Below are 25,835 nucleotides of genomic sequence, written 5' to 3' on the forward strand. Positions count from 1 at the left end.
TTGCAAATTCAATATTACATCGAAAAATGAAATTGAAAAATTTTTGCGACCAATATTTCGATTTTTTGAAAAAAATTGTATTGATTCAAAAAATCATAACTCGGTCAAAGATTTTTTGCCCATCCTGGAAATTTCTGAAAAGTTGGCATTTGATGTCCTCTAAAACATATCAAAAAATAAAAAAATAAAAATAGTGTTTTTTTTGCAAATCAAGTTTTAGTAACAAAAAGTGAAATTAAAAATCACCAAAATTTTTCACCGTGTATCATTTTTTTTCAGTGTAGTCCATATCCATACCTACAACTTTGCCGAAGACACCAAATTGATCAAAAAATTCCTTCAAAAGATACAGATTTTTGTAATTTCACATATCATTTTTGTATGGACAGCTGCCAAATTTGTATGGAAAATTATATGGACAAACTAATGATGCAAAATGGCTTCTTTGGGCATACCGAAGGCACCAAAAAAGTTTCAGCCGAATTAAAAAATACAAAAATTAAAATTAAAGAAAAAAGACCGATTCCGTAGAGAACTGCTCATAAGTAGAGTGACGAAAATGCACGGAGTTTTTTTCGGATTTCGTTGAATATCTCAGGATTGAAATAGAATTTTGGGGATCTGTAAAGGTCAAAAAAATGTCGTTCTTAACTCAATTTGACCCAAAATGCACGTACGACAAGTTAGCACAACGGCGACGGAATCGTTTTGATCTTGGTAGAAAAGTGTTCAAAGTATTCAAGCAGAGGTTTTCATCAAATTTTGAAAAGTACCATTTGCTACGAAACGAACACCGTAAACACGTTGACAACGCTACCTAATTTTGTTGATGCAGGTTCAAAATGTGACGCAAAATTCCACATCGTACCACATTCTAGGAAAACAATTAAACTTGACATTCCTGGACGAGGGAACGCCTGGTGATATCCATCACGGCCGTAGATCATCCCAAACTGACATCCATCGCCTGTCTTAACAAATACAGCCGAGAAAAAAAAACGCGCCAAACTCAAGTGAAATACGTCACGTGGTGTAAGCCAACCTTACGTAAGCGCCATTGTCTATTTTTACTCCTACGCACGAAAGCAGCAGCGCAACATGGCGATATGGCGCGAAGAAAGCCGCTAACTTTATCAACATATACACTAACTTTGACGAGTTGGTTCTACTTAGGGGGCGTGGGCCGAGTATGCAAAACAGTGTGACTTCTGGTAATAAATTGGCCATCATAAAATCGTGCGGAATCAACGGCGCGCGAGACTTGGGCTTACAATGTCACAAAAGAGCTATTAAGGGAAGAATGGCGAGGTGATTCGAGGAATTCATGGTCTGGATGAACTATGGTAGAACTAATCTACTTTTTTTGTTGGCAAAACTGTGCAAATCTTGACCGTGGCCGACAACAAACGAGAGAAACATTCTTTGGCATCGGTCCCAAAGGTTACGCGAAGGCCTCTGGCGCACGACTGAGGGTCCCATCCGGCACTGAAAGTGAAACCATGAAGGAAGTCTCGGTCATGCCGCCAGGAAGCATCTTATGATGCCAATGCACTGCAACTGGGCTCATATACGTCGTCCTTGATGTATATCACAACATTGTATCAAGCCGCAAAGTGGAGCAAAAAATAACCCCCGTTTTGGACGCGGTCCAAGATTCTTGTATCAGCTCCTTCGCAGGTGACTCTTGAATGGTGATAACTTTAGCCAACAAATCTGTGCAACCCGTGCAGAAAGGTGCTAATCGTATCAACAAACCTTTTATTTTTACCTCCGAGAGAGGAGCTAACTGAAACGTAAACAAACAGCTCAGCTCAGTCCCTGCTGCACGCGATTGAAGCCCTAACCAAACATCCCGTCCGTTCCGTTGGGGTAAATGGGTCATCTTTGCCGGGCCGTTGTAGGACACAGGTTTGTCCTTACCGGGGTGGATATAAAGCTGTCATTCTGGTTTACAATGCCACAAGGCAGCCTGTAGTGTTACGAGCGTCGTTTATGATGGACAATTTCCCTTAATTACACATGCAAACTTTAAACAACTGAGGGAGAAAGATAAACATGTTTTCAAGGGATTTGTTTCCTGAATCCTCCCAGAGCGTACAAACCAGCTCAAAACTATGCATTGAAGCTATAGCTAGGAGTGCATTGCACAACCGCTTGAAGCCCTTGAATTGAATTACACATGAGGCGTCTAGACTTTTCGGGTTGCCGCACTATATTATGAAATTGTATTTTTAGCGCCACAACAAACGGTATTAGCAAAGGAAGATTTGCTAAGCTAAACTTAATACAGTAATTATTCGGTTACTGGGCGTTGTTTACAGAAAAAAAATAATTCCCGTAATCGTGAATTTTGTTCATGAATGTTAGAACCACGTAGGAATTTATTCATGAGTATGGTACATTTGCACTATAAACGTGAATATATTCTTTCGTGGTTCTCATATTCATGAACAAAATTCACGATTTCAGGAATTGACTTTTTTCCGTGTTTAACTGGGCGTTCGATAACTGGGCCGTAGCCCAGTTAAAAAGCAGACAAATGCCACAAAAAAAACCAAAGCAAATCGAATTGACCGAGGGGTTAATGAATGCAAAAAAAAAGTTCAATCAATAAAAAAAAACTTTTTTCAAACTTTTATTTAATTTCATGTCACAATGAAAGAAATATGAAAAGTAAGCATGGCAAATAAATTTGAATAACCTTTATTTTCATATTTCATCAGGAAAATATTATGCATCGGTGCTCCCCTCGTAATTTTTCGTTCAGCCCAGTTACCAAACAAGTACTGTATTCTTAAATTCCTTTATTTGGAATTTTTGGAATACCTTGTTTTCATCAAAAGATAGCCCAATGTCACCCCTGATGACGGTAGTTCATAAAATTTTATCTTAGATGGACTAAAATTTTACTGAATTTTCATCAGCATATATCGTAAGCTATACAAAAGCCAGACAAAAATTGATATTATACACTTTATAATTTTATAATTAAATTTTGAGTAATGTTTAGTTACTTCCGAATTTGATGTTTTGCAATCATTAATTTCCAAAATTTCTAAATATTGACGAAAATAATATTTTTGTAACTTTGTTAAGTTTTGTAAAAACATTGCAATTTCATGAAAGTTCAATGTACAGTAGTTGTTCGGTGACTGGGTGTTGTTTAACTGGGCTGTAGCCTAATTAAAAAAGCAGGCAAACGTCAAAAAACAATAACAAAGTAAAATGATCGAGGGGTCACTCAATGCAAAGATAATTATCAACAATTAAAATATTGTTTCTAAGTTTTCATGAAATGTTATGTCATATTCAAAGGATTTTTTAAGGGTATGCTCTGGAATTATTTTTGTGGTACAATCATATTTTTTTAAAGAAAATTTAATACATTGACGTTCCCCTCGTCATTTTTCGATCAGCACAGTTAGCGAGCAGCATTCGGTAACTGGGCTACGTTCTCAGCCCAGTTACCGAACAAGTACTGTATTAGAGCGTCCAATTTCCCGTCCCGGGAATTCCCAGGATTTCCCGAAAAAAAATATTTTCCGTTTCCCGGGAAATTTGTAAATTTCCCGGGAATTCCCGAAATTCAAGCGGAAGCATACATTTCTTAAAATTTTTGAACTTTTTTTTGAAAATGCTCTGAAAAAATAATAAATGAACAAACTTAACATAATTTGTTAAATTAAATGTATTGAGAAATTATGACATCAGAATTATTTCTGATAATACTAATTTTTAAGGCAACTGAGAATAGATCTTGTTTAATGAGTATTAAATTAATACAAATTAAATTATTATTAAATTTCAACAGATTGATGTAATTTAATCAAAACAATATTAACTCCTTACCTCCAAATTAAAATTGAGATTTTTTTTACGTTTTTGTTTACCATGATCAAATGAGATGAAAATCGAATTTGTGCAAAAAGAATTAATTCAATTGGTTGAATACCTAGTACTAAAGAAATTACAATTTGAAGTAAAAGAATTATAAAGCACTGGTGCAACTACAGGTGTTAGAGGGTTAAATGTGAAAAATAGAAGACTTTTTGTGGATTGATGTTAGTTTATCGTGTAATTTAAATTATGCAACATGATAATACAAAAAAAATCATTCATAAATTACTTTCTATTGATTGTTCTAAAAAAAATGCAAGAATATATTCAAAGTTTGCTAAAATATTTGAAAACATTGGGTTGTTTGGAGTAAAACCAACACTAAAAAGCTTTACCATTTGTTCAAGAGCTGAAACCAGTATTTGTCATGAAAAACATAATTTCTGCATGTTTTTTTCTCATTTCAATTAACTGGTCACAGATGCATATTTAAAATTTCTCATCAAAAAATACCAAAATACATTTTCTTGTAGTTGAATGATTTTTTACATGCAGTCAAGCTGTTAATTGATCTTCACACTTATTTAAACCATTAATGTTGATGTCCTATACAATTCTGTTGCTTAATATTAATTAAAAGCAAGACCATAACAATTTTCAATAAATTAAAATTTTCCCGGGATTTCCCGGGAAATTGGCTGAAAATTTCCCGTTTCCCGGGAAATTTGTAACCCCGGGAAATTGGACGCTCTATACTGTATTATAAAAATATAATGCTAAATTTGATTATCAATACAGAAAAAGGCATTTTAGATTGTTATCAGTTTATTAAATTCATGAAAAATTGATGTTTTTTGAAAAATTATTTTTTGCCTAATTTTTCGGAAGGAAGGGGGGCGACATAAACTTTGAAAAATATTTGCAACGGCCTTACGTGATTGTAGTAGAACAAATAATTTTATTAGAAAACAAACGCGAATGGGATATATTTTTTTCAAATTCAAATATCCTTTTAAAAAGCTTAAATTTATCGTTAGATCTCTATGAAGCGAGAAAACAATCAAAACCCCCACAACCCATCCACCGTCGATGATGTGAACATGAGCCAAATACAGCTACAATACAGCACATGCAATGGTTCGAAATAAGACCACAACAAAACGACTAGCCATCCCTGCAAAACTCGTGCCAAATCGTAACGAGAGCAAAGAACTACCCCGAAATCAACAAAAAACAAGCCGAGAGCTATTTAGCCGGATACAACCAAAATGTAGTTGTTGTTCCTGTTCCTGAAAATTAATTGCGAATCGAGCGCAAAAAATAGGGAGAAAAAAGTCTAATATGAGGCAATCGAGGGCACTTTCACCGGCAATTCATTCGGAAATTGGCATGCCTGACCAAAAACATGGTAGTAGCAAATCGAAAAGAGAAGTTTGACCTTTGTTGGACCTTGATTGAAAATTGAACATTTATTCAGAATCACCAGATTTACCCAAACTTCCCCTGTTCTGATGACTTATTTCATCACATTCGTTTGGTGGTTTTTTTTTTTCATACTCGAACAGCGGAAATTGTATGTCACCGTGTAATTCACATTTTTAATTCGAGTTCATCGTCCATCCCGGCGTTCACGAGAGGGCGACCGACGAGATTCGAAGTGATGCCAAGGTCAAGGGAACTTTGTATGATATGAGAACGGTGCTCGTTCTAGCCGAAACTTTTGGGCGAAAAATTTCCTCGGAAACCAACCATGAGCAAGTCATGTGAGCAACGTATAGTTGGGGCACTTTTCCGATTGAATGGTAAATTCCTTGTTTTTTATTTTGGTTGAAGAAATTTCAGGATCAAAACAAATGCCTATATGACCAACAAAAAACATAACACTAAACATAAAAAAATGCAACAATTTAACGCAAAACGAAATCCGAAACGCAATTTTCTTCCTCAATATACGTCAATTGTAGCTATTTTCCACCAAAATAAGCTGGAAATTTCTCGACGCGCTCAAAGTGAACCCATTTTGCGCATCAACAACTCAACAACCCGACAGCACAACCCCACATCGATCGACTTGGGCAAAGTGGCGAGCGCCGATCTGACGCTGTCAATTTTCGGCTCAAAATCGGCGGACGAGTCGCAATTTCTCACCACATTGACACTATACACTGTCGTTGCCGGTCTGCCGTGTAGTGCCGAAATCAATTAAAAATAAATCTTGTGGCTGAGAGAAGAAAATAAATGTAAAATACAGCAAAACCTCGATGGTTGAGGCATTTTAGATTTACTTTTTTTTTTAAAGAAAATACAAATGTTTTGAACAAGTTGCTGTGTTCGCTATCTAACATGTAAAGATGATAAAAAAAAAACAAAATAAAAAATAATCGTTTCTCAAGGTATTTTTTATGAGGGTCCAAAAAACTACTGTCTTTGAAACACTAAAAAAAAGGTTATTGGACCTCTGAACTCTATTTTTGAGAACATTTGCTGTCAAACTATCGGAGTTTTACTGTAGCAATAGAAGCTGTCTTTTGTCAGACCAAGCAAAACATTCGGGATCACAAGCCGCAAAGACGCGCCCGTTAATGCTCTGTTGTGATACAAGAGGGCAGTAGTTGACGAAAGGAGTTGACACTTTTCTGTTAAATCAATCATGTTGAACAAGGTTTCTAGATTCACTATAATCAGTTCCGAAGTAACAGTTCACTAGGGCGAATCTGCGTTTGTAAACAAGCAGTCTATCCTTTTTGCTCAAGTGACAGTTCACGTCAAGTGAGAGGGGGATAGACTGCTTGTTTACAAACGCAGACTCGCCTTATTGAACTGTTACTACGGAGTTGTTAGGAGAGCGTTATTTTATAACGTTGCGCAAAAATTGATATTTTTGATTCCAGAAAAAAAGATTCCTATGGTCTATGAATGGCCCCCTAGTTTGGATTAATAAAAGGAAACGAGATATTCAAGATGGTGGCCAATATGGTAGCTTAACTGAGAAAGTAACAATATCAAAAAGACACAGACTGCCGACATGTCGATTTGAACCCATTATCGATAGATATGTCCAGGAGCGTGTTATCCAATGTGGCGCTGGTAAAATATGTAACATTCTTGAAGCTTCATTCGGAGTGGTTGAAACGGTATGTCCACGTATCTTTCTTCCCCTGTATATTTTGTGAAATGTGATCCGTTCACAGAATTCTCTCTGTGATTAATGCAACGCAGTAGGCCTGGCCGATAATATAATATCAAAAAGAAAAAAATGCCGAATTAGTCAACCAGTTGTACCCAAGCAGATTTCAGTTTTTTACTTGAATGGCATATTTCTGGAAGGTTCACCATATTCGTGAAATTAAATTCCTGAAATCTGTATTTTTAGATTTAAATGAACTGCATGGTTCAGGGGACCAATAAGGCATCTTTTGAGCCATAGAAAAGTTTGGGCAAATTTTGCCGCCGAGTTATATTTTTTGAAAAACAATATGTATTATAAAAAAAACTATTTTTATGGAGAAAATTTGTTTGTAGAATCGAATTTGCAAACGAAAAGTACTTAACAGAAATTTTGGTTGAGTGTGCCATTTTCGAGATATGTATTCTCACCGAAAATTAGTTTTATTTTTATTAATTGTTTTTCTTGATTTCCTATAAACTCTATAAACTATAAACAGTGAAGATCGGTATTTTCCAAAGATTCATACAACCACTCATATATAAAGAAAAAATTACATTCAAGTTTTCTAAGTAGTCAAGTCACCTAAACTGCACTTTTTTTATTTCCGATATTTCTGATACTGGTCCGATTTTCAATGTCAAAAAATCAAACAGTCGTAAAATTTTCTGATCTCTTCGAATAGTATGTTTTGAAATTTTTTAAATCAAGTCCGAAAAGGGGCAAAAAAATGCAATATTACTATTTTGAAAAAAAAATTAAGGGGTTATATCTCGCATACGGTGCACCTTATCAAAAATTTTGAATAGTAGTTTTCGATTTGATTTTTTTTCAAAAATTGACTATTTTTTTAAAATTAATGCTGGGCAGCAAAACTGCTGCTATTGCACAGCAGATGGCTTTGTTGGTCCTCTCAAACACATTAAACGAAAAATTTCTGAATATTTGCAAGGGCCGGAAAAATGGTTAAATTTTTTTGAAATTGTATTTTTATCAGAATAAGTCTCGGTAATACGTAGGGAACCGTGGTGGAGGGGTAAGCGTGATTGCCTCTCACCCAGTCGGCCTGGATTCGATCCCAGGCAAATTTTGAGACGAGATTTGTCTGATCACGCCTTCCGTTAGACAGGAAAGTAAATGTTGGCCCCGGACTAACCTAAAAAGGTTAGGTCGTTAGCTCAGTCCAGGTGTAGGAGCAGTCTTTCTGGGTCCTGCCTCGGTGGAGTCGCTGGTAGGCAGTTGGACTAACAATCCAAAGGTCGTCAGTTTGAATCCCGGGGTGGATGGAAGCTAAGGTGTAAAAAGAGGTTTGCAATTGCTTCAACAATCAAGCCTTCGGACACCTAGTTTCGAGTAGGAATCTCGCATTCGAGAACGCCAAGCCAATGCTGTAGAGCGAATAATTTGATTTTGATTTTTATTTTTTTTTTTTGAATACGTACAATTCGGTCAGATTTTTTTCCTCAAGATACAGATTTTAGAATATTTATGTATGGATAAGGCCGTTGCAAATAATTTTGAAAATTTATGTCGCCCCCATTTCAAAATTGGTCTGAAAAATCAGGGGGCAAAAAAAATATTTTTCCAAAAAACTTCAAAATTTCCATGAAAATAGAATGCTTTTCAACTGAAAACAATCTAAAATGCATTTTTCTGCATATTTAGCATGTTTGGGCTTGTTTAAAAATGTTTTGCATTTTTATGAAATTCCAATGTACAGCACCGCAAAAAAATATATTTTGGAAACTAATGATGGCAAAACAACTGGACAGGTGTATTATGCATTTTAAAACACTTTTTTCATTAAAATGTTGAAACCATGGCTCGTAATTTAAATTTTTATACTTTTTTTAGTAACCGATTTTTACGGGGATAAAAATATTGATTTGGATTTATACGCAAACAGTTGGGCTCAAACTTGAATCTAGTTTTCAAAACGGCTTTCGTCAACACTGGAACTATGTAAATACGAACCGAATTGGTCAAGACAATTATGAGATACCGTACTATCTGTAGCTATAGGGCCAAAATCTGTTTCAACTCCTGTCTTGAGACTCTGGATACACTTTTGAATTCCCAAACAACAAACAAGGAGTTATATGATTTGTTGGGAAATTCTTCAAAAAATTGCCCCCAAACTTACGGCGCCAACCGTTAAACCCCGCGAGCATCAAACAATCGATCACCGCGCGAGTCCCGCGATTGCGCACCCTCACACCCACACAAACTCGGGCAAAGACAGAGAGAGAGAGAAAGCGCGCGCGCAATTCGGAACCGAACCCCAAAATCCTAGTTAACATAGATCGCGAACCGGGCCGCGGCTTAAGCCAGTCTCACTTTGGCAGCCTCGTTAGTCGATCGACGGAACGGAAACAGATCAGTTCTCGGCGGCAGAGCTCTTATCAGCAAAGACAAAAGAAAAAAAAGCCAACCCCTTATTTCTAGAGCATTCTTCTCGGAGTGTGTCGCGGGTGACCTAAGTGAAAGTGCAAGCTCTCGGCCAAGGATATTTTTAGCAGTTTGAAGAAGCCCTCGGACTGCACACGCCAGCGGCGTCAGTGAACCGTTTCTAGAACTTTCGGTGCTTTGCCTGTTTGCCACTAGCGGAAACTTGTCCTTCACTTTAGTTGAGCCAAAATGGGTGTCCAGGACGTTCAGGATCACGTGCTAGTTCAGTGCGACTTCGAGATCTTCGGCCAGGTGCAAGGTGCGTTGAACTACCATGAATGAACTCTCTCTGTCACTGTTGGCACTGAGGAAGAAAATCCCGATGATGGCGTAACAAGTTCTGCAATGATTCATTTGATAATGATAACAAATAAGTGATATTCAGTGTAACCGACTCAAAATGTTGCCATTCTAGAAAATTCTATCAACAACCCTAAAAATACCAAATTCCTACAAATTCTTCCACACACACACACCCAAACCTCAGTAGTTAGTGCCTTGTTGAACCTGCTGATTGATGCCACTTGAGAGCGCGGTTTAAAAATGAAAATATTTTTAAAAACCGATTGTTCCACTTTTGTGGCACGCTGGTGTTGATGCTGTTCGGTTTTCGAAACCATCCTCTCGTCAAGAAGCAAATTTAGCCGTTCAGCTGAAGCGAGAGTGATAAAAAAGCGAAAATAAAACAAGTCGATGTGGTCGCGGAATTTCAAACAGAAAAACCGAGATATCGGCCAAAGACGCCAACGACCGAAACGATCGAACGAAGCAATAAAGCATAATTTGGTTTTGTTTGTTTGTAATAATCATAAAAATAAATAATTAAATTATGCTTAGAAATCAACAAAGACTATACTGCCGTTTTACGGCGATATGATGTATACGCCATTGAGGTGATTTTGCTGTAGACACGATATTCTGTTTTTGTTCATTTTTTCAATTTAAAATGACTAATTTGAGGTCTGCTCTGTAGAAACTGTTAAAAAGTACAATAAAAATGTGGCCCCTACAAAATTTCTTGTTTTTTTCCTATTCTCTACGATTTTAAACCACAAACATCATTTGGCCGAAAAAATAGCAATAAAAAATCACTACTTTTCCTGCCCAATGATGTATGTATAGTATACATTGCTCGATCAAAGCGATCAAAGCTGGCTTTATTTTTTGTGCCAGCTATTTTGATAGCTGAGTGGATCCCGTAATGCATTGTCCACGTGGACACTTTAAGGGGGGGGGGAGGGTATTAGGGAGCGTTCTTTGATTACGTAACGCAGTTGGGGGGAGGGGGGTCGGAGGCCGTTTTACGCTCCATACATTTTTTTTAAAATTTGTATTGAAATTTTGTTAAGAGGGGGGGGGGGGTCTAAAAATCCGATTTTTTGCGTTACGTAATAAAAGAACGCTCCCTTAGCGATTGTCTATGCTCCATAAACACATTTTTTGCATGAACAATTGTCAGCAAGGGAGGTGGGTGGGTCTAGAACTTTCAAAAAAGTGTCTACGTGGATGTGGATAAGGTGTCATCCATTAAGTACGTCACATTAAAATCAGCCAAAATTTACTCCACCCCCCTTTGTCACGATTTCCCTATGCTTTTAACACGCAACGTTACGCTTTCTCAAAACCCCCCTCTTCCCTCAGAACGTGACGTACTTTATGGATGATGCCTAATGGACATCCCCTTAAGAATTAAATCGAAATAATGTAATAAAATATTGCCCAGTCTTGATTTGGTCCCAACACCTCAAATCAAGATTCAAACAGTATTGAATTTGACTTCTATCAATTCTCATTGTATACATACATCTTGATGAGTAAAATTGGCGTATACATCATTGTTTGTTTGCTTAATAAAATGGGCCCCAGAGCAGTTTTTTGAAATCTTCTTTCGTCAGGAGGTAGCTTTTAAGATTCTTTATCAGACTGTACAATAAAATTGAAAATGTCCAAAATGGCGTATACATCATATCGCCGTAAAACGGTAGTATAAAGAGAAGGGGGTAAGCCATGCAAACCATGCAATATAATTTTATTTTTTGTCAACAAAAAGACGAAATACAGAACTTTTTATTACAATCCCTAGTTTCAACACATTGCTTCAATGAAATGTTTCAAAATAAATTTTTGTCAATCATCATATATCGTAATCTGGGGTGAATTGGAACTACAGTCTGAATAGGGACAGCAGTTTTTAGAGCACTTAAAGCTTTTAAATTTGGAAATGGATGTACACATTTTGTTGACCTGAGTCTGCTCTAACGGAAACCAAACAGAAAAATCAAAATATTGTGCTCGAACATGGTTAAAACTGCTGTCCCAATTCGCCCCATGTGGCCCGATTGACCTCAGTTTACGGTACAAAAAAAAATCTTTGTAATTTGAGACTGATTAAAATCATGTTAAAAATAATTAAATTAAATATTTAAATTAAAACCTGGAGGTTTTTTGAAAAAAAAATGCCTCTTATATTCAGAGCCAAGGGCTCGTACATAATCCACTTGTCCTTTAAATTTAAATAATCAACCCCTTCCGTAGTTTTTGTCCAAACAATATTCCAACTTTTTGTATGGAGCGGGGTTTTCCGCCCCTAAAAAGGCAGGATTTTGTGCAACAGTCAAACTATTTCTCAGCTTCAAATCTGTATTTGAGCTGAACATTTTTTTTATTGATCTCCAAACTTAATTCCAACCCAAATTATAATGTTTTTGTTATTACTTTTTAACCTTTAAAATAAACTCCAGAATCGTGTTGTAAATTGGCGTTTGCTTTAATTGTATTCACTGATATCAGTATCTCAAAACTGTTTTTTTACTGACATGGTGATTTTTATTTTGGGGATTGCCTCAAAAGGCCGAAACTCATAAGGCCGAAAATCAAAAGGCCGAATTTTGTCTTTTGCTCAAATGGCAGAACGTCTCAAAAGGCCGAATGTCACGAAAGGCAGAATAATTTTGAAATTCTGAATTTTGTTAATATTTTCACGATTTTCATTGATTATGATGTTCAAAGATCTAAAGCAACACGAGAAAAGGGCGGATAAGTATTTTGACAGCTTGAACTGTTTTGCTAATTCTCAAAATTCAGGATTTTTTTCGCGAAGCTCGAACTGTAAAACAAAAGCTGGCCTCCCCAGCTACCTCCCAACTCTTCTAGCTGTCAATATGCTTATGCGCCCTTTTCAAATGCTGCTCCAGAGATACAGTAAACTAACTAACTGTTTATCTTTACCGATCATATTGTTACCACGCATACAAGTGAGTGGAGTAGAATGAATTAAAGTATTTCAATAGTGTTTCAATCTTGTTGTTTATTGAATTTTGGTGATGATAACCGAAATTTGAACATTCGTCACCTAGTACTAAATGAATTCAAATAATTATGATTATTTTTTTGCGGCAAATAAATAAAAACACTAAAAATATAGTTAGCAGTAATGCTAGAACGTTATGCCTTCTTTATTTCGAAACCAATTTTTAACTATAACTATGGCCGCCTTTTCGGGAGCGGTTTGCCTTATGAGATACGGTTTTCTGAGAATTCCACCTTTCGAGTAATTCGGCCTTTTGTATTTCGGCCTTTCGGCCCGAATTTTGATCTGGGCCAATGGGGGGATTGACAGCCACACCCACCTGATAATTACGTACATGTTCTTATGAATATTATTAATTACTTAATTAATTAGAATTTTTTTTTACGTTTTTGTCCCTTGGCTCAAGTCGAGGCCGATGCGGGGAAGGAAGAGTTAAAAAAAAGCTGAATTCCATATTTCAAGGGTATCTTAGACATTGATACAGTTACGATACTGCAAAACAGCAAGATACCACTGAATTTCTTGCTTTAAATTTTACATCTCTGTAATCCCTAAATTCAAATTGAAATACCTGAACTTTCGAAAACTATAATATATAATAGGAATTGCGGTGCAACCTAACTAAATAATGTCTTCTGAACATTTCTTCATAATGATTTTACGTAACGTTCATCAAAATAAAAAAAATAAAACAATCATGTTTGTTTTGTATTTCATGGTTCCTTTGGCAATGTAGGCAGAAAATATGAGTTTCACTGATTATTTCAATACACTACTTTTGAAATCTCTGTACCTTTTTTTATGACGCACTTTAGCACCATACTGTCTTCGGGAGAGTTGTTCAGGACATCCAGGGCTATACTTCTACGGTGTTAGTTTCATGAAATATAAAACATGAATTTTGTAAGTTTTAAAATGTGAAAATGACCGTTTCCCCATAGTAATTTACATACAAATTTCATTCGCTTTGCGTCAATCGTGGGCTTACCCAATCGCTTCCAATCGACCCTAAATAGGACCCAAAAATTTTGCTGCTGAAAAAACAATGTTCGATTCCACCCTATGTTTTATTTTGTTATCAAAATTCTCATACACAGAAAAAAAGTTGAATTTTGGAGTGTTGAAAATTTGATAGGAAGAATATTAACTCTTTTTTTTAGTAGTATTACATAATTTTTTTTTTGACACAAAATCTGTCATCATTTCCTGATGAATATTACCATCATTTTTTTCCTGTGTAGATAATAATCTGAAACATTACTTTTATAACATTGCAATTCACTACGAATTCCTGTGAAAGTGAGGAATGACCTCTTCAGGTTAAAGTCACGTTAATAAAATAAACAACAACATTTCTGTGAAGATATAGGGTGACTTTCAGAGCATTATACTGAAAATTTTATTAATGATTGATTTGTTCAATCAAGACCAGGAATGCCACTTGTTTTTTTTAAATGTCTGTAAAAAAGTCTGTGTATATCTGTGCATTTGTCTAAAATTCAAATATATCAATTCACAGTCATTGAAATCCATCAGAAATTGCGTTTTTAAGCATTTGAAGACTTACGAAATAAGTTTCGACAAAAAAGATTACAAAATAATAATTTAATGAAGTTTTTTAAAAGTCTGTGCACCTCAAAAAATGTTTGACACAAGCTCAAAAGTCTGTGAAACACAGACAAATCTGTGTATCTGGCATCCCTGATCAAGACTCTGAAAGGCATAATTCCCGATCGGCCATGTTTGTTTTAAGAAAAAAAACATTCAAATCTTGATTCCGAATGTTTCAATCAAAAAATGGTTTTCTTTTTGTTGTTTGTAGAAGCATTTAACATATAGTGATTTTTTTTTTCATTTCAATTTACTATTTCTGGACTATTTGTGTTTGACAGTCATTGCCCCAAAAGTGAAAGACACCATCTACCACCTAAAGGGTGATGTGCTACCCCTGAGTTATTGATGCAGTATGGTTCGAAATCATGTGCTCTTTCAAAAGAGTCTACAACATTCAGTACTTTGTTCTACAAATCATGAGGAAATCCAGTTTTTTCGCAAAAACTTAACACGTAGTATTATGTGTGGGACAAACTTCAAATGCGTTTTTCTCAGCTTGCTGTTATTGCATATGGGACAATTATGCGAAAATGGGCAGTGTGGACGTTTACAAGAAAATTTGCACATAATGTCGATAAAGTCACGTTCTTAGAATCAAACGAATCTGTCATGAAAACTGTTTAATGAGACAAAATATGCTCCATACAAAAAAGATTGGTTTTGTATGAAAATTATCCACAAGGGTTCTGAGATTTCAAAAAAGTGTCCACGTGGTTTATGGATGATCCCAATGCTGGGGTATGGATTTCCTCACAATTGACATGTCAAATGATTGAAATGATCAACATTTCAAAACAAATACTGTAAAAAGTTTTTTCTAAAAAAATTAACCAATCGAGTAACTATTAGCACTAGACAGACTTTACCAAAATTGTAGGTAAATGATCTGAGAACATTTTAAAGTCATAAGTTACACAGCAAAAAGTCCGATGGTAAAATCGCATGCAAAAGCATGCACATCACCTTCGTCAAAAAAGACACTTAAAATTACACGCTGCATGTACAATTTATGTAAAACCAACAAAAAAAAGTAGCAACCGATGGGACTCAAACCCAGCACCTACAGTAAGGACTGGCGCCTTAGCCCGCTTGGCCATCAGACCGATGAAAATTGGAAAGAATAAACGTATATGTGAGCTTGACATTTCGGTCAAGTAGGTTTCCCATACTGGTGGGCTACATATTTCAGGGTGCAATATTACACAGAATTTCATGAAATAATGCAAAATTTATTTTACACCCAGGCCTTTTACACGCAGCTGGATTACTACTTTATTTGCTGTGTTGTTCACTTTTTGTTGAAAGGATATCATAAAAAGCCGTCTTATTTTTCCAATCTCAAATTTAAAGTTAGATTAGAAACAATTGTTTAGTGGTTTTTCATTTTTTAAACGTTTTAGAAATATTGCAAATAGTGTCCGGGTAGACACAAAATTTAAAATGCAAAATATTGTAGCGCATTTCCAGTGACTTTTGCCATTTCAGGAATTCCAAACGATAATTTCCGCGTATCGAAACGAAACATTCCAGCGAAATGCTAAACTTAGCACCGCGGACACATCAATTACCTAATTGCAGGCCCGTTTCCATGCTGCCAACGACCGTAATTTATTGCTCGTGTCTCACATTTGATGGCCATCATCGGGTTGTGTCTTCCAGCAGAGGACCTTTATCCGTCGCGTCCTGTGACAGTGACGAGAAGTGTAACGTTATCTGTTGGCCATATCTTCAATAAAAACAACCTTCCTTCCCCCTTTTCTTCCTGCTTTCTTTTCCGGTTTTATCGAACACAACACAGGATGTGGATTCACAAAACACTGCAGAGACAACTGCTTAGCCCTTGGCATCAAAGGATGGGTCAAAAACTCCAAACAGGGCACCATCATGGGCAAAATGCAGGGCGCCAAGGGTGATGTCGGCAAAATGTAAGTATATTTCAGTATTTTTCAACAGAAATAGATGTGAACCCATCGACACACACACACACACACACACACACATTCCGTCTGTCTCTGGTGGTAATTGGGTTAAGGTTAGAATGGGTGAATTAATTATCTAATTTGAAGCATCATATCAAACAACCTCGAAGCAGAAGAGAGCGAAACACCAATTCATTGCCCCTCGTGGGAGCGTAATTTGCGCGCGTCTGGTATGAAATCTTTGCTAAAAATACTGACCGAACGCGCGACGCGCACAGAGGCAACTTACGGCTGATTACATCAAGTTGTCATCTTCGTTTTAAGACCGTGCGAGCGTCTTTCAATCGGCGTGTACTAAGAGATCGCAAAAAAAAAGTTGGAGATCGGTTAACGCGTTAGTTTAGGCAGGGGTTCCCCACTCGAATTGATTTGTTTGTTTGCTGAAATTTTCACATGACCTTGGCCTATTTTCAGAATAATCTACTAACATATTTGCTTGTGCATCGGGTAATAGGGGCAGGGGGCAGAACGGACCCGGGGGCAGATTGGGCCAACTTTGGTTTTGAGATTTAGAATGGATTTAGACCAACTGTTGGGCAAGGTTCTTATAAATGACGTCAAACAACATCACCATACCAAAAACAACGTTTGAATTCATTGTATTTTTCGAATTATGAGCAAAAAAGTAAATTTATTGACAAAACCACGCAAATGTTGTTTATTTAGAGGTTTTTAAATAAGCTTTCTGAAAAATAGGATTGTTTGATAAAATGTTTTCAATGCTTATAATGTTACTAGATGTTACTACCAAGGTAAACAAACAACAACGGAACCTTCAAATCATTTAGAGGCTTGATGGTGGAAGTGTTAAATTAAAATTCACTTGTGGGCAGAATGGACCACCTTTTCCCTGCCTTATAAAAACAATCAAAAGTTACGAAATTTGAGCTAAATGGATTATTTCACTCCTGGTAGCTTCACAAATCACGTTTGATGCAACATTAGTTGATTTTTTAATTGTTTTGATGCTTATATGGTGTCTAATTACAACATACTAACACTATTTTTAGAAATGTTTGTTTTGGTAAGTTACTATTTTTAATAAAGTGGTCTAACTTCATGAAAACTATGTTAGAAAGGTCCCCAAAGTTATTTCTTATCTTCCTTCAACGTTGTATTAGACGAAATGGCTTGTTTTCTAAGGTGGCCCATTCTGCCCCGCACCCTGGAAAAGTAGTCGAAAACAATTTTTTTTTTAAATTGCATCAAAAATATTTTTAAGCTTAAAAATTTTCATCTACCAAGTATACAACATTCAAAGGGAAAATCCCAAAGCATAAGCCTACTACACTGAATTCATAAATTTGTTTGTTTTTCTATGGTTTTTGGCCCATTTTACTTAGGCGGACCATTCTGCCCCCCAGCCCCTATAAATATCTTTCGGTTGTTAATTTTTTACTGACTTATGGCTTGCATAGACATTTTTCTTTGTGAAACGAAGCCTTTCAGACTTGATGGGATTTTTCACGGCAATAAAAAATAAAATTTCGCGGCAGAGTAATTAGTAATTTCACGAAATTCTCACGGTGCTATAAAATCAGCTTAAAATACACGCAAAAAATGGGCCCATTTAGAATAATTGTGTACAGAAAAGTAAGTGCTAATCCCTTAACACAAAATATTTCAAGCAAAAAAAATAATTTTTCGATTTTTTGCGAAATTTGGTAAAATGAAAAATGAAAGAAATTTTCTGGGCTTTTTTAACACTTTTTTTTCTTCCATGGCACATTTTTAAATTGCAACTAAAAAAATAATCATTTCAGTTTAACCCTCTACTGCCCACATTTTTTTCGATTTTTTTTATTTTTCCCGTGTTTAGGAGGCCATTTTGAGCAACTTTTGTTCGCAATTCGCAATTTTCAGTGTAAGAACGGGCCTTCTACGAAAAACTTGACTTCTTTTGTGTTATGTTTTTCCTGTTTCATTTTTAGTATTTTAATTTATCTTGTTTAGTTTATGTTTGTTTTTGGTAGTATTTAGCCGAAAAAGTAATTATTTCGAAAAAAATGTTTTCAAATTTTTTGAATCAAGACCAACATTTTAAAAGGACCAAACCAAAGTCTTGATTTAAAATTTTCGAAAATATTTTTTTTTCGAAAAGATCGCAAAATTTTACGAATGTTTCATATTTTAACATCGTAAATCGGACCATTAGTTGTTGAGATATGGACATTAGAAAAAGGTGGGTTGTTTGGGTAAGACTTAGAAAAAATCAGATTTCCTGTTTTTTTTTCACCTTTGCATGACAATATCTCAGCAACTAAGGGTCGTATCACCAAAGTTCAAAAAGCAAAATATAGAGAATTATCTCAGCTTTTCAAAAATATTTTTTTTCGAAAGTGGGCAAACATGTGCACTTATTTTGAAAAATTAAAAACTGCGACTATTTTGAAAAAAAAATCACATAAAAAAAGATTTAATTTGAAAACGGTGCACTTTTTGAAAATTTCACTAAAGTACTTTTTGATTGCAAATATGATTTTATATCGAAAAATGAAGTTGAAAATTTTTTGCGACCAATAATTTGATTTTTTGAAAAAAAATCAGTATTGATTAAAAAATTCACGCCCAAAGATTTTTTGCACAACCTGGAAATTTCTAAAAAGTTAGCATTTGATGTCCCTAAAGCAGGGTGGCCACCTCGGGAAAAAACCGGGAAAACCGGGAAAAAACCGGGATTTTTATCCACCGGGAGAAAACCGGGAAAAACTCGGGAATTCGACCGACAAACCGGGAAAATATTTTAAGTTTCGTTAAAATTTGACAAAAGCCTCTTTAATGTATTCAACATGTTCTTTTCTCAATAAGAATATTATTCCTGTTATTCTAAATGAAGAATTCGCGAAATCTATGTTTAAATTTGTGTGATAGACTCATGCTTCTTGGCTATGGATTTTTTATCTGTTGTATCCTATATATGATACTTTTACAAGACGAATTTGTTTTTTTAATAAAGCAAAATGTTTGCTCTACCAGCGGTTCTCAACCTGGGGTACATGTACCCCTGGGGGTACCAAGAGCTGTCTCAGGGGGTCCGGAAGACAAACCCCGTAATGGTGGACATTTACCCCATCTTTGCTAAAATATTAGTTTTGCATAAAATTAAAATTAGGATTTTTTGTAAGTGGAAAATATGGATCTCATGGTACGAAAACAACATTACACTAAATATCTCTCTAAATTTAAAGATCAAGACTTTTCCTTCAAATTGTCACACAAAATACACTCTTTTAAAATATTTTTCTTGGCCTGTATCTCAGCAACAAAAGAATGGATCAAAAATGTTCAAAAAAGAATGCAGTAAAGAATTTTCTCAACCATTTGATTTTTTAGAGATAAAATAGAATTGTTTTTTAATTGAAAATAGCTACAACTTCAAAAAAGTATGTGTAGTATGTTTAAATCTGAAAAAAATATAAAAATTCAAAGAACAAGCCATAGTCTCAACATTTGAATGCAAAAAGTGTAAAAAAATGCATTTTACGCTGGTTCAGTTGTTTTGCAATCATTAGTCTTCAAAAAATGTAAGATTTGACGAAAACAAAAAAATGAACGAAAAAAAAACTAAAGATCGAAAATGTGTGTGTGCAGTGTGTGCAACCAACCAAACGGGACCACGGGGTCGCTTCTTACAAATTGAGTTGTTTCCATGTATTTTTAGATCTACATTCTATACAGGCAAATAACTCGCATAGGCATTTGGAAGGTGTTAGCTCTGCAGAGCATCGGTGACCAATGCATTTCTACGCTGGCTAGCCGAGTACGAGGTACTTCAGCTTTATCGACAAGCCCCGTCCTGAGGAACGTTTGGACCAATCGGATTCAAACGTTATTTAGAACTTCCGAACCCTTGTCAGATGGACAAGGACCCAGCGCGTATATAGTTGATAGAAACAGTATTCCTAATTCCAGTCATAGCTCACCAAGTCGCGAAGGCATAGTGGTTAGCATTTTTGCTTATCAATCCAAAGGACGGGGAATCGAACCCCGACTCGAGCGACTTTGATTTTTCGTTCATGTTCAGAGTTTCAAGATTTATATTTTTCTATACTTTCTCGTTGGGAGCAGATGGGAATCGAACCCAGGACCATTCGCTTACAAAGCGAACACCGTGACCAGTAAGCCACGGCCGCTCCTTAACTAAAGATCGAAAATTTTCAAAAATTCAAAAGATTATTAAATCAACCCAAACATGCTTAAAAATGATTCTAGACGCAAGGGAATGCATTTTAAATTGATTTCAGCTGATTGCACTTAAATTTCCATTAAAATTTTGATGTTCTTTGAAAAAAAAAAATTGTTCCCTGATTTTTCGGGGCAGCAAAAACTTTGAATGAAATTTGTACCCACCTTATGTGTTGTTGAAAAAGTCACAGCACGGTAATTTTTTAATTGTTTTTACCATTATGTGTTTTGGGTTTTTTAGAAAGTTTTTTCATTAAAATTATTCTAAAAAGAAAGTTTCAAGGCATCGATTTTTTTACATTTGTATGGCACTTTTGCTGTACTGCTGCCAAAGTATATACATTTTTGTTTGGACTAATAATGCAAAAATACTTTTTTGGTTAAAAAAAAGTTCTCACATAATTTTAGCAAAAAAAAAAAATTCACAGAAATTGATAATTCTTGGAAGAATTGTTCTTTTTGAATTCACAAAACCTTTTTTCAAAGAAAATTAACGAGCATTTACATCAATGTTGATAACAATGTATTTTTGTAAATCTATTTTACAAAATTAATAAATTCTATTAATAATTTATCTTATTTTAAAAAATAAAAACGATTTTTGATGAAAAAACCCAATAATTTGAAAATTAGAGGTTTGATTGATAACAGATAAAAACGGCTTCGTTTACAACTTACTTACTTTTTACTCAAGATTTGAAAGCTTTCTTGAGGAATTCAAACTTTGAACCAAATGTATGCGTTCAAAAAGTATGATGATATTAACGTCAGCCTAAAAAACATTGTAATTTGGTTTAAAAACATTCCGGAAAATTCCTTCTGGTCTCGGGAGAAAACCGGGAAAAAACCGGGAAATTGAAAATCGAAATCTGGTGGCCACCCTGCCCTAAAGCATATTAGAAAATAAAAAAGAGTTTTTTTTTTTTTGCAATCACCAAAAAATTTTAAGCCATTTATCATTTTTTTCCAGTGTAGTCCGTATCCATACCTACAACTTTGCTGAAGACACCAAATCGATCAAAAATTCCTTCAAAGGATACAGATTTTTGAATTGTTATACATCATTTTTGTATGAACAGCTGCCAAATTTGTATGGAAAATTATATGGACAAACTAATGATGCAAAATGGCTTCTTTGTGCATACCGAAGGCACCAAAAAAAGTTTCAGTCGGATAAAAATACAAAAATCAAAATTGAAAAAAGGCCGATTTCGTAGAGAATTGCTCGTTTTTCAAATTTTCTGCTCTAGAATGGCAACATCATCCTTTAAATGGTAAAAAAAATGCGTAGAGGCATAGTCTGGGGCACTAGAAAAATTACTGCATACTTCTTTTTGCTTAAAATATAGGAAATGTTAGTAAAAAACACAGCCAAAGTTACATTTTTTAAAACATTGGCAAAGTCACATAAAACAAGTAAAACTTCCAACCCATAAATTTTCTGAAATCTTAAGAGTTCTTCTTTCCAATGCTTTCAAAAAATCAAAAATGGGTAGAAATATTGATTTTTTTGATTTTATAAATCGAAGCCCGTCTAAAGGCGGGGTTGTGTTGTAGAGGGTTAATAAACTGTTGTAAAATGAATGATACTATACACCATTCATTCGTTGCCTTCATTAGTTTTCAAAAACATATATTTTGCAATGTATCTTATTTGATCATAGAACTCACCTATAAACGATACTCCACCAAAACCGGAAATGGATTTTGTTTATATTTTTTCAATTGGCTCAGACTTTTTGAGGGCCTCCTCTATGACCAAATAAGCCATTTCGTGTCATAATCAACAACAAAATTACGTTGAAACAAACCTTGATTTTCTCAATTCCACAAAAAAACCGTTTTGTTGATTCAAATATGCCTTATTTTTCTGCGTGTACGTAAATATTCGATAATCTGTATCTTTTGATGGAATTTTCTAATCGGTTTGGTGTCTTCGGCAAAGTTGTAAGCATTGATGAGGACTATTCAGAAAAGAATGATACACGGAAAAAAATCCAATTTAGCTCTTTTCACAAAAAATCAATTTTCCAAAATCCATATTTTTTCATTGTTTTATCATATTATTTATTATATGTTTTAGGGGACAAAAAAGGCAACTGTTGAGGCATAGAAAAGTATGGAGAAAACATTTTGCCATCGCGGCAATTTTGTTGATAATTATCTCAACTTTAACTTTAACTTTAGTCCCTATGGGTCCTCTCTACAAGATGATCTTTATTTCAGCCGGATCCGAGCACTTTCGAAAAAAATGACCCACCCTAATATATATGTTCTGGAATGGAATCATGAACACTATTTAAAAAAATGGTTAAAGTTATATCTTCAAGGCGGTGCACTTTATCAAAATATCTGGGAATTATCTTTTGATTCCAAAATTAATTTTACAATAAAAAGCGAAGTCAAAAAAAATTCGAGTAAAATTGCTATTTTTCTAGAAAAAAAAACTCATTCCTTGAAAAACTTATAAGGCCGCTGCAAATATTTTTCAAAGTGTAATTTTTCGGGGCAGCATACATTTATTATGATTTAGTTTCAATTACTTTTTCATGTGAGAAACACTGTAGTTAGCAACGGCATGAAACGTTGATCTAGAAAATACATCAAAGATCAACCAACCCACTTTCCGTTCAACGACACCCCCAAATCGGCGTCGTCGTCGTCAAGGGGGTTGAGGTGGTAGGAAAATCGGTTACCGGCCGGCGTAGGATTTCACTCACCACTCACCAAATATATGTTTGCATCTTCTCACAACCATGGCGGTAAATACATTTTTTAGCTTACCATCACAAATTTTGATATTTTGTTCAAGGATCGTGAGTTTGTTTTTCTTCTTTTGCTTGAGCAAGAGCTTTATTCAACGCTCTTGATATTTACGATAAAAACGAGCATAGCAAGGAATGTTTGCGCTCTGGGCTGTATTTATATCGACCCCGATTGTTTCGAAACGTGATGAATTGCTGCAGGAAAACGACGATTTTCTCTGATTTTTTGTTTCGAGCCGTTTCATTCTGATCGGGGCCATGTTTTTGAAATCTATTTATCAAATATTTGATTTTATTTTCAATTTCTTGGTGTTTATACTTGGAAATCAACCTAAACCCTTACCGTTACATCAAAGAACCACATACGTTAACAAAAACTCTCGAAAAAAAGTAGCAAACGTCTAATTTCTCATCTTTCTTCCGTTCCAGGGTTGATTGGCTGTCGAAAACCGGTTCTCCTGGCTGCAAGATCGACAAGTCGGAATTCACAAACTGGGGCACGCTTTCGCGGTTCGCATTCACAGACTTTGCGATTAGATTCTAAGGCACCCCCTTCCTTCGTGCTCCTCCTCCTTCTCATCAAATACTGCGCTTAATTTTAATCAAAACTGTGGCTAATATTAGACAAAATATGTGCTCTAAAACCATGATATTGCTAATTATTTTAGCAGCCTATTCGTGACAATATAATACTGCTTGTTTTTGAGAGGAAAGGGGCGCAAATCCCATTGAAAAAAAGCTGTATTTTGTATGTATATTTGTTACAACTGGATTAGATTCTTTATTTTACACGCTCAGAAGGCTTCTAGGAGAGGACAACAAATCACGAACAAGCTTATTCTATACCGGTATCGAAACAAACAGTGAAAGGTGAGGTGATGGCTTCAGATGGCCATTCTTCAGCAGTTTTTTGTTTAGTTTCTCTTGAAATCCGAATAAATTTTATTTAGAGACAGCGCTGTCTAGCTTTTAAGTTGAACTTATTTAATTTACGATAGAAGAAGAGATAAATTATTAATGAAATAAACAGATTTATTACCACTTACCAGCTTACTTTCTTCAGCGTTGATGACCGGTCCCTGCTCGAAATCAACAGGTGTGCGATTGCGTGGTCACACTTTTTTCGCCGGTAATTATGGGCCACAGGAAGAATCTTACACAAGGAAACTGGTGTTCACTGGACACAATTTGACACTCAACTTTCCGAAAAATATTCAACGAACAATTACAATTACATTCAACACTTAAAACAAGCACAAAATACCCGGAATGAAACTTTTAAAAGTTTAGAATCCGCGCCGCGATCAAAACTCGATACGATGAAGAAAACGTAAATAAACAGACCGGTTGGCAAGTTTGACGTTTCGCGCGTTGTGTCGGAACGGCGACGGCAGTGCTGCAAGCAAACAGGACATGTGCAATAATATGCAATAAAAACTCTCCGCGAAATCAGGCGATTCTTTTTAATTTTATTAAATTTTATTGTGAAACAGAATATTCTGTAAAATGTGCGATCAGAAAATTTAACAAAGGTCTAAAAAAAAATTATAAGGCCAATGCTAATTTTATTTCAAGTCTGGGAGAGGGTCCCTCAAAAAATTTACAATGAATCAAGAAACAAATAAAAATGCCAACAATTAAATTTTTAATTAAAGGCTAGTATGCAGATCGTAAGGAAAGGGGTCAAGAAACAGCTTTACGAACAGCAGAACAAAGGAGAGGGAGCGATTTCTTGGGGCTAAGCTGGCTAAATCGATCTGGCAACGTATGTTTTGAGCTTGGCAACACTGATAAGTTCTGCTAAGCGTAAAGGCAAATGCTCGTTTGGATTAGAGACCCTAAATAGGGAGACTGGTCTAAGCTTGCTAAATCGATCTGGCAACGTATGTTTTGAGCTTGGCAACACTGATAAGTTTTGCTGGGCGTAAAGGCAAATGCTCGTTTGGATACGTCAAACTCGCGTCTGTTTGGGTACGTCAAATTCACTTCGTCCAGTCTCCCTATTTAGGATCTCTAGTTTGGATACGTCAAACTCGTGTCTGTTTGGGTACGTCAAATTCACATCGACCAGTTTCCTTTTAAGGATCTCTAGTTCTTGGTTGTATGCTACAACGACGAACTACCCTAATTCCCCATACAAAATTTGGAGAAAACCCAAACGGACCTGTCTAATTATTTTTGAAAAATTCAAAGTGCACTTCTTTCTAGGGACCCCAAATTTCATGCTTCTCCTCGAGTTGTGTCTGCGCAGTCATTTTTGTAATTTATTGAAGGTCAGTGTAATCGAACTTCGGATAATCGATAATTGAGTCTGGACTGTACCACACAAATACAGACCCGTTTCAAAATCAATCGAAAAATACATATTTTTCAGCAAAATTTATTTTAAATTTACCTAGAAAATTACGTAAATGTTTCCAACTGATAAATAAATTAAGCAAGTAACGTTTTAAAATACAGTAGTTGTTCGGTAACTGGGCTGAGAACGTAGCCCAGTCACCGAATGCTGTTCGCTAACTGGGCTGAACGAA

General features: G+C 35.5%; 2 protein-coding genes across 2 annotated transcripts in view; one reads left to right on the forward strand and one right to left on the reverse strand.

Annotated features, from left to right (window-relative positions):
- Nucleotides 1-24,714, reverse strand: part of LOC120422968 (phosphopentomutase) — a 192,028-nt gene extending 167,314 nt beyond the window's left edge. The window contains exon 1 of the mRNA XM_052708945.1: nucleotides 24,351-24,714. The gene's annotated coding sequence lies outside the window, so the exon portion shown is untranslated. The remainder of the gene's footprint in view (nucleotides 1-24,350) is intronic.
- LOC120422986 (acylphosphatase-2) lies at nucleotides 9,327-24,349 on the forward strand. Its single transcript, XM_039586597.2, has 3 exons — nucleotides 9,327-9,710; nucleotides 16,174-16,300; nucleotides 23,734-24,349. The coding sequence occupies exons 1-3, from the start codon at nucleotides 9,641-9,643 to the stop codon at nucleotides 23,846-23,848; spliced, it is 312 nt and encodes a 103-aa protein (XP_039442531.1). The 5' UTR covers nucleotides 9,327-9,640; the 3' UTR covers nucleotides 23,849-24,349.
- Nucleotides 24,715-25,835: the final 1,121 nt, after the last annotated feature.

Source organism: Culex pipiens, chromosome 2 (assembly GCF_016801865.2).
Source record: "Culex pipiens pallens isolate TS chromosome 2, TS_CPP_V2, whole genome shotgun sequence".
In the NCBI taxonomy this organism is placed as follows: domain Eukaryota; kingdom Metazoa; phylum Arthropoda; class Insecta; order Diptera; family Culicidae; genus Culex; species Culex pipiens.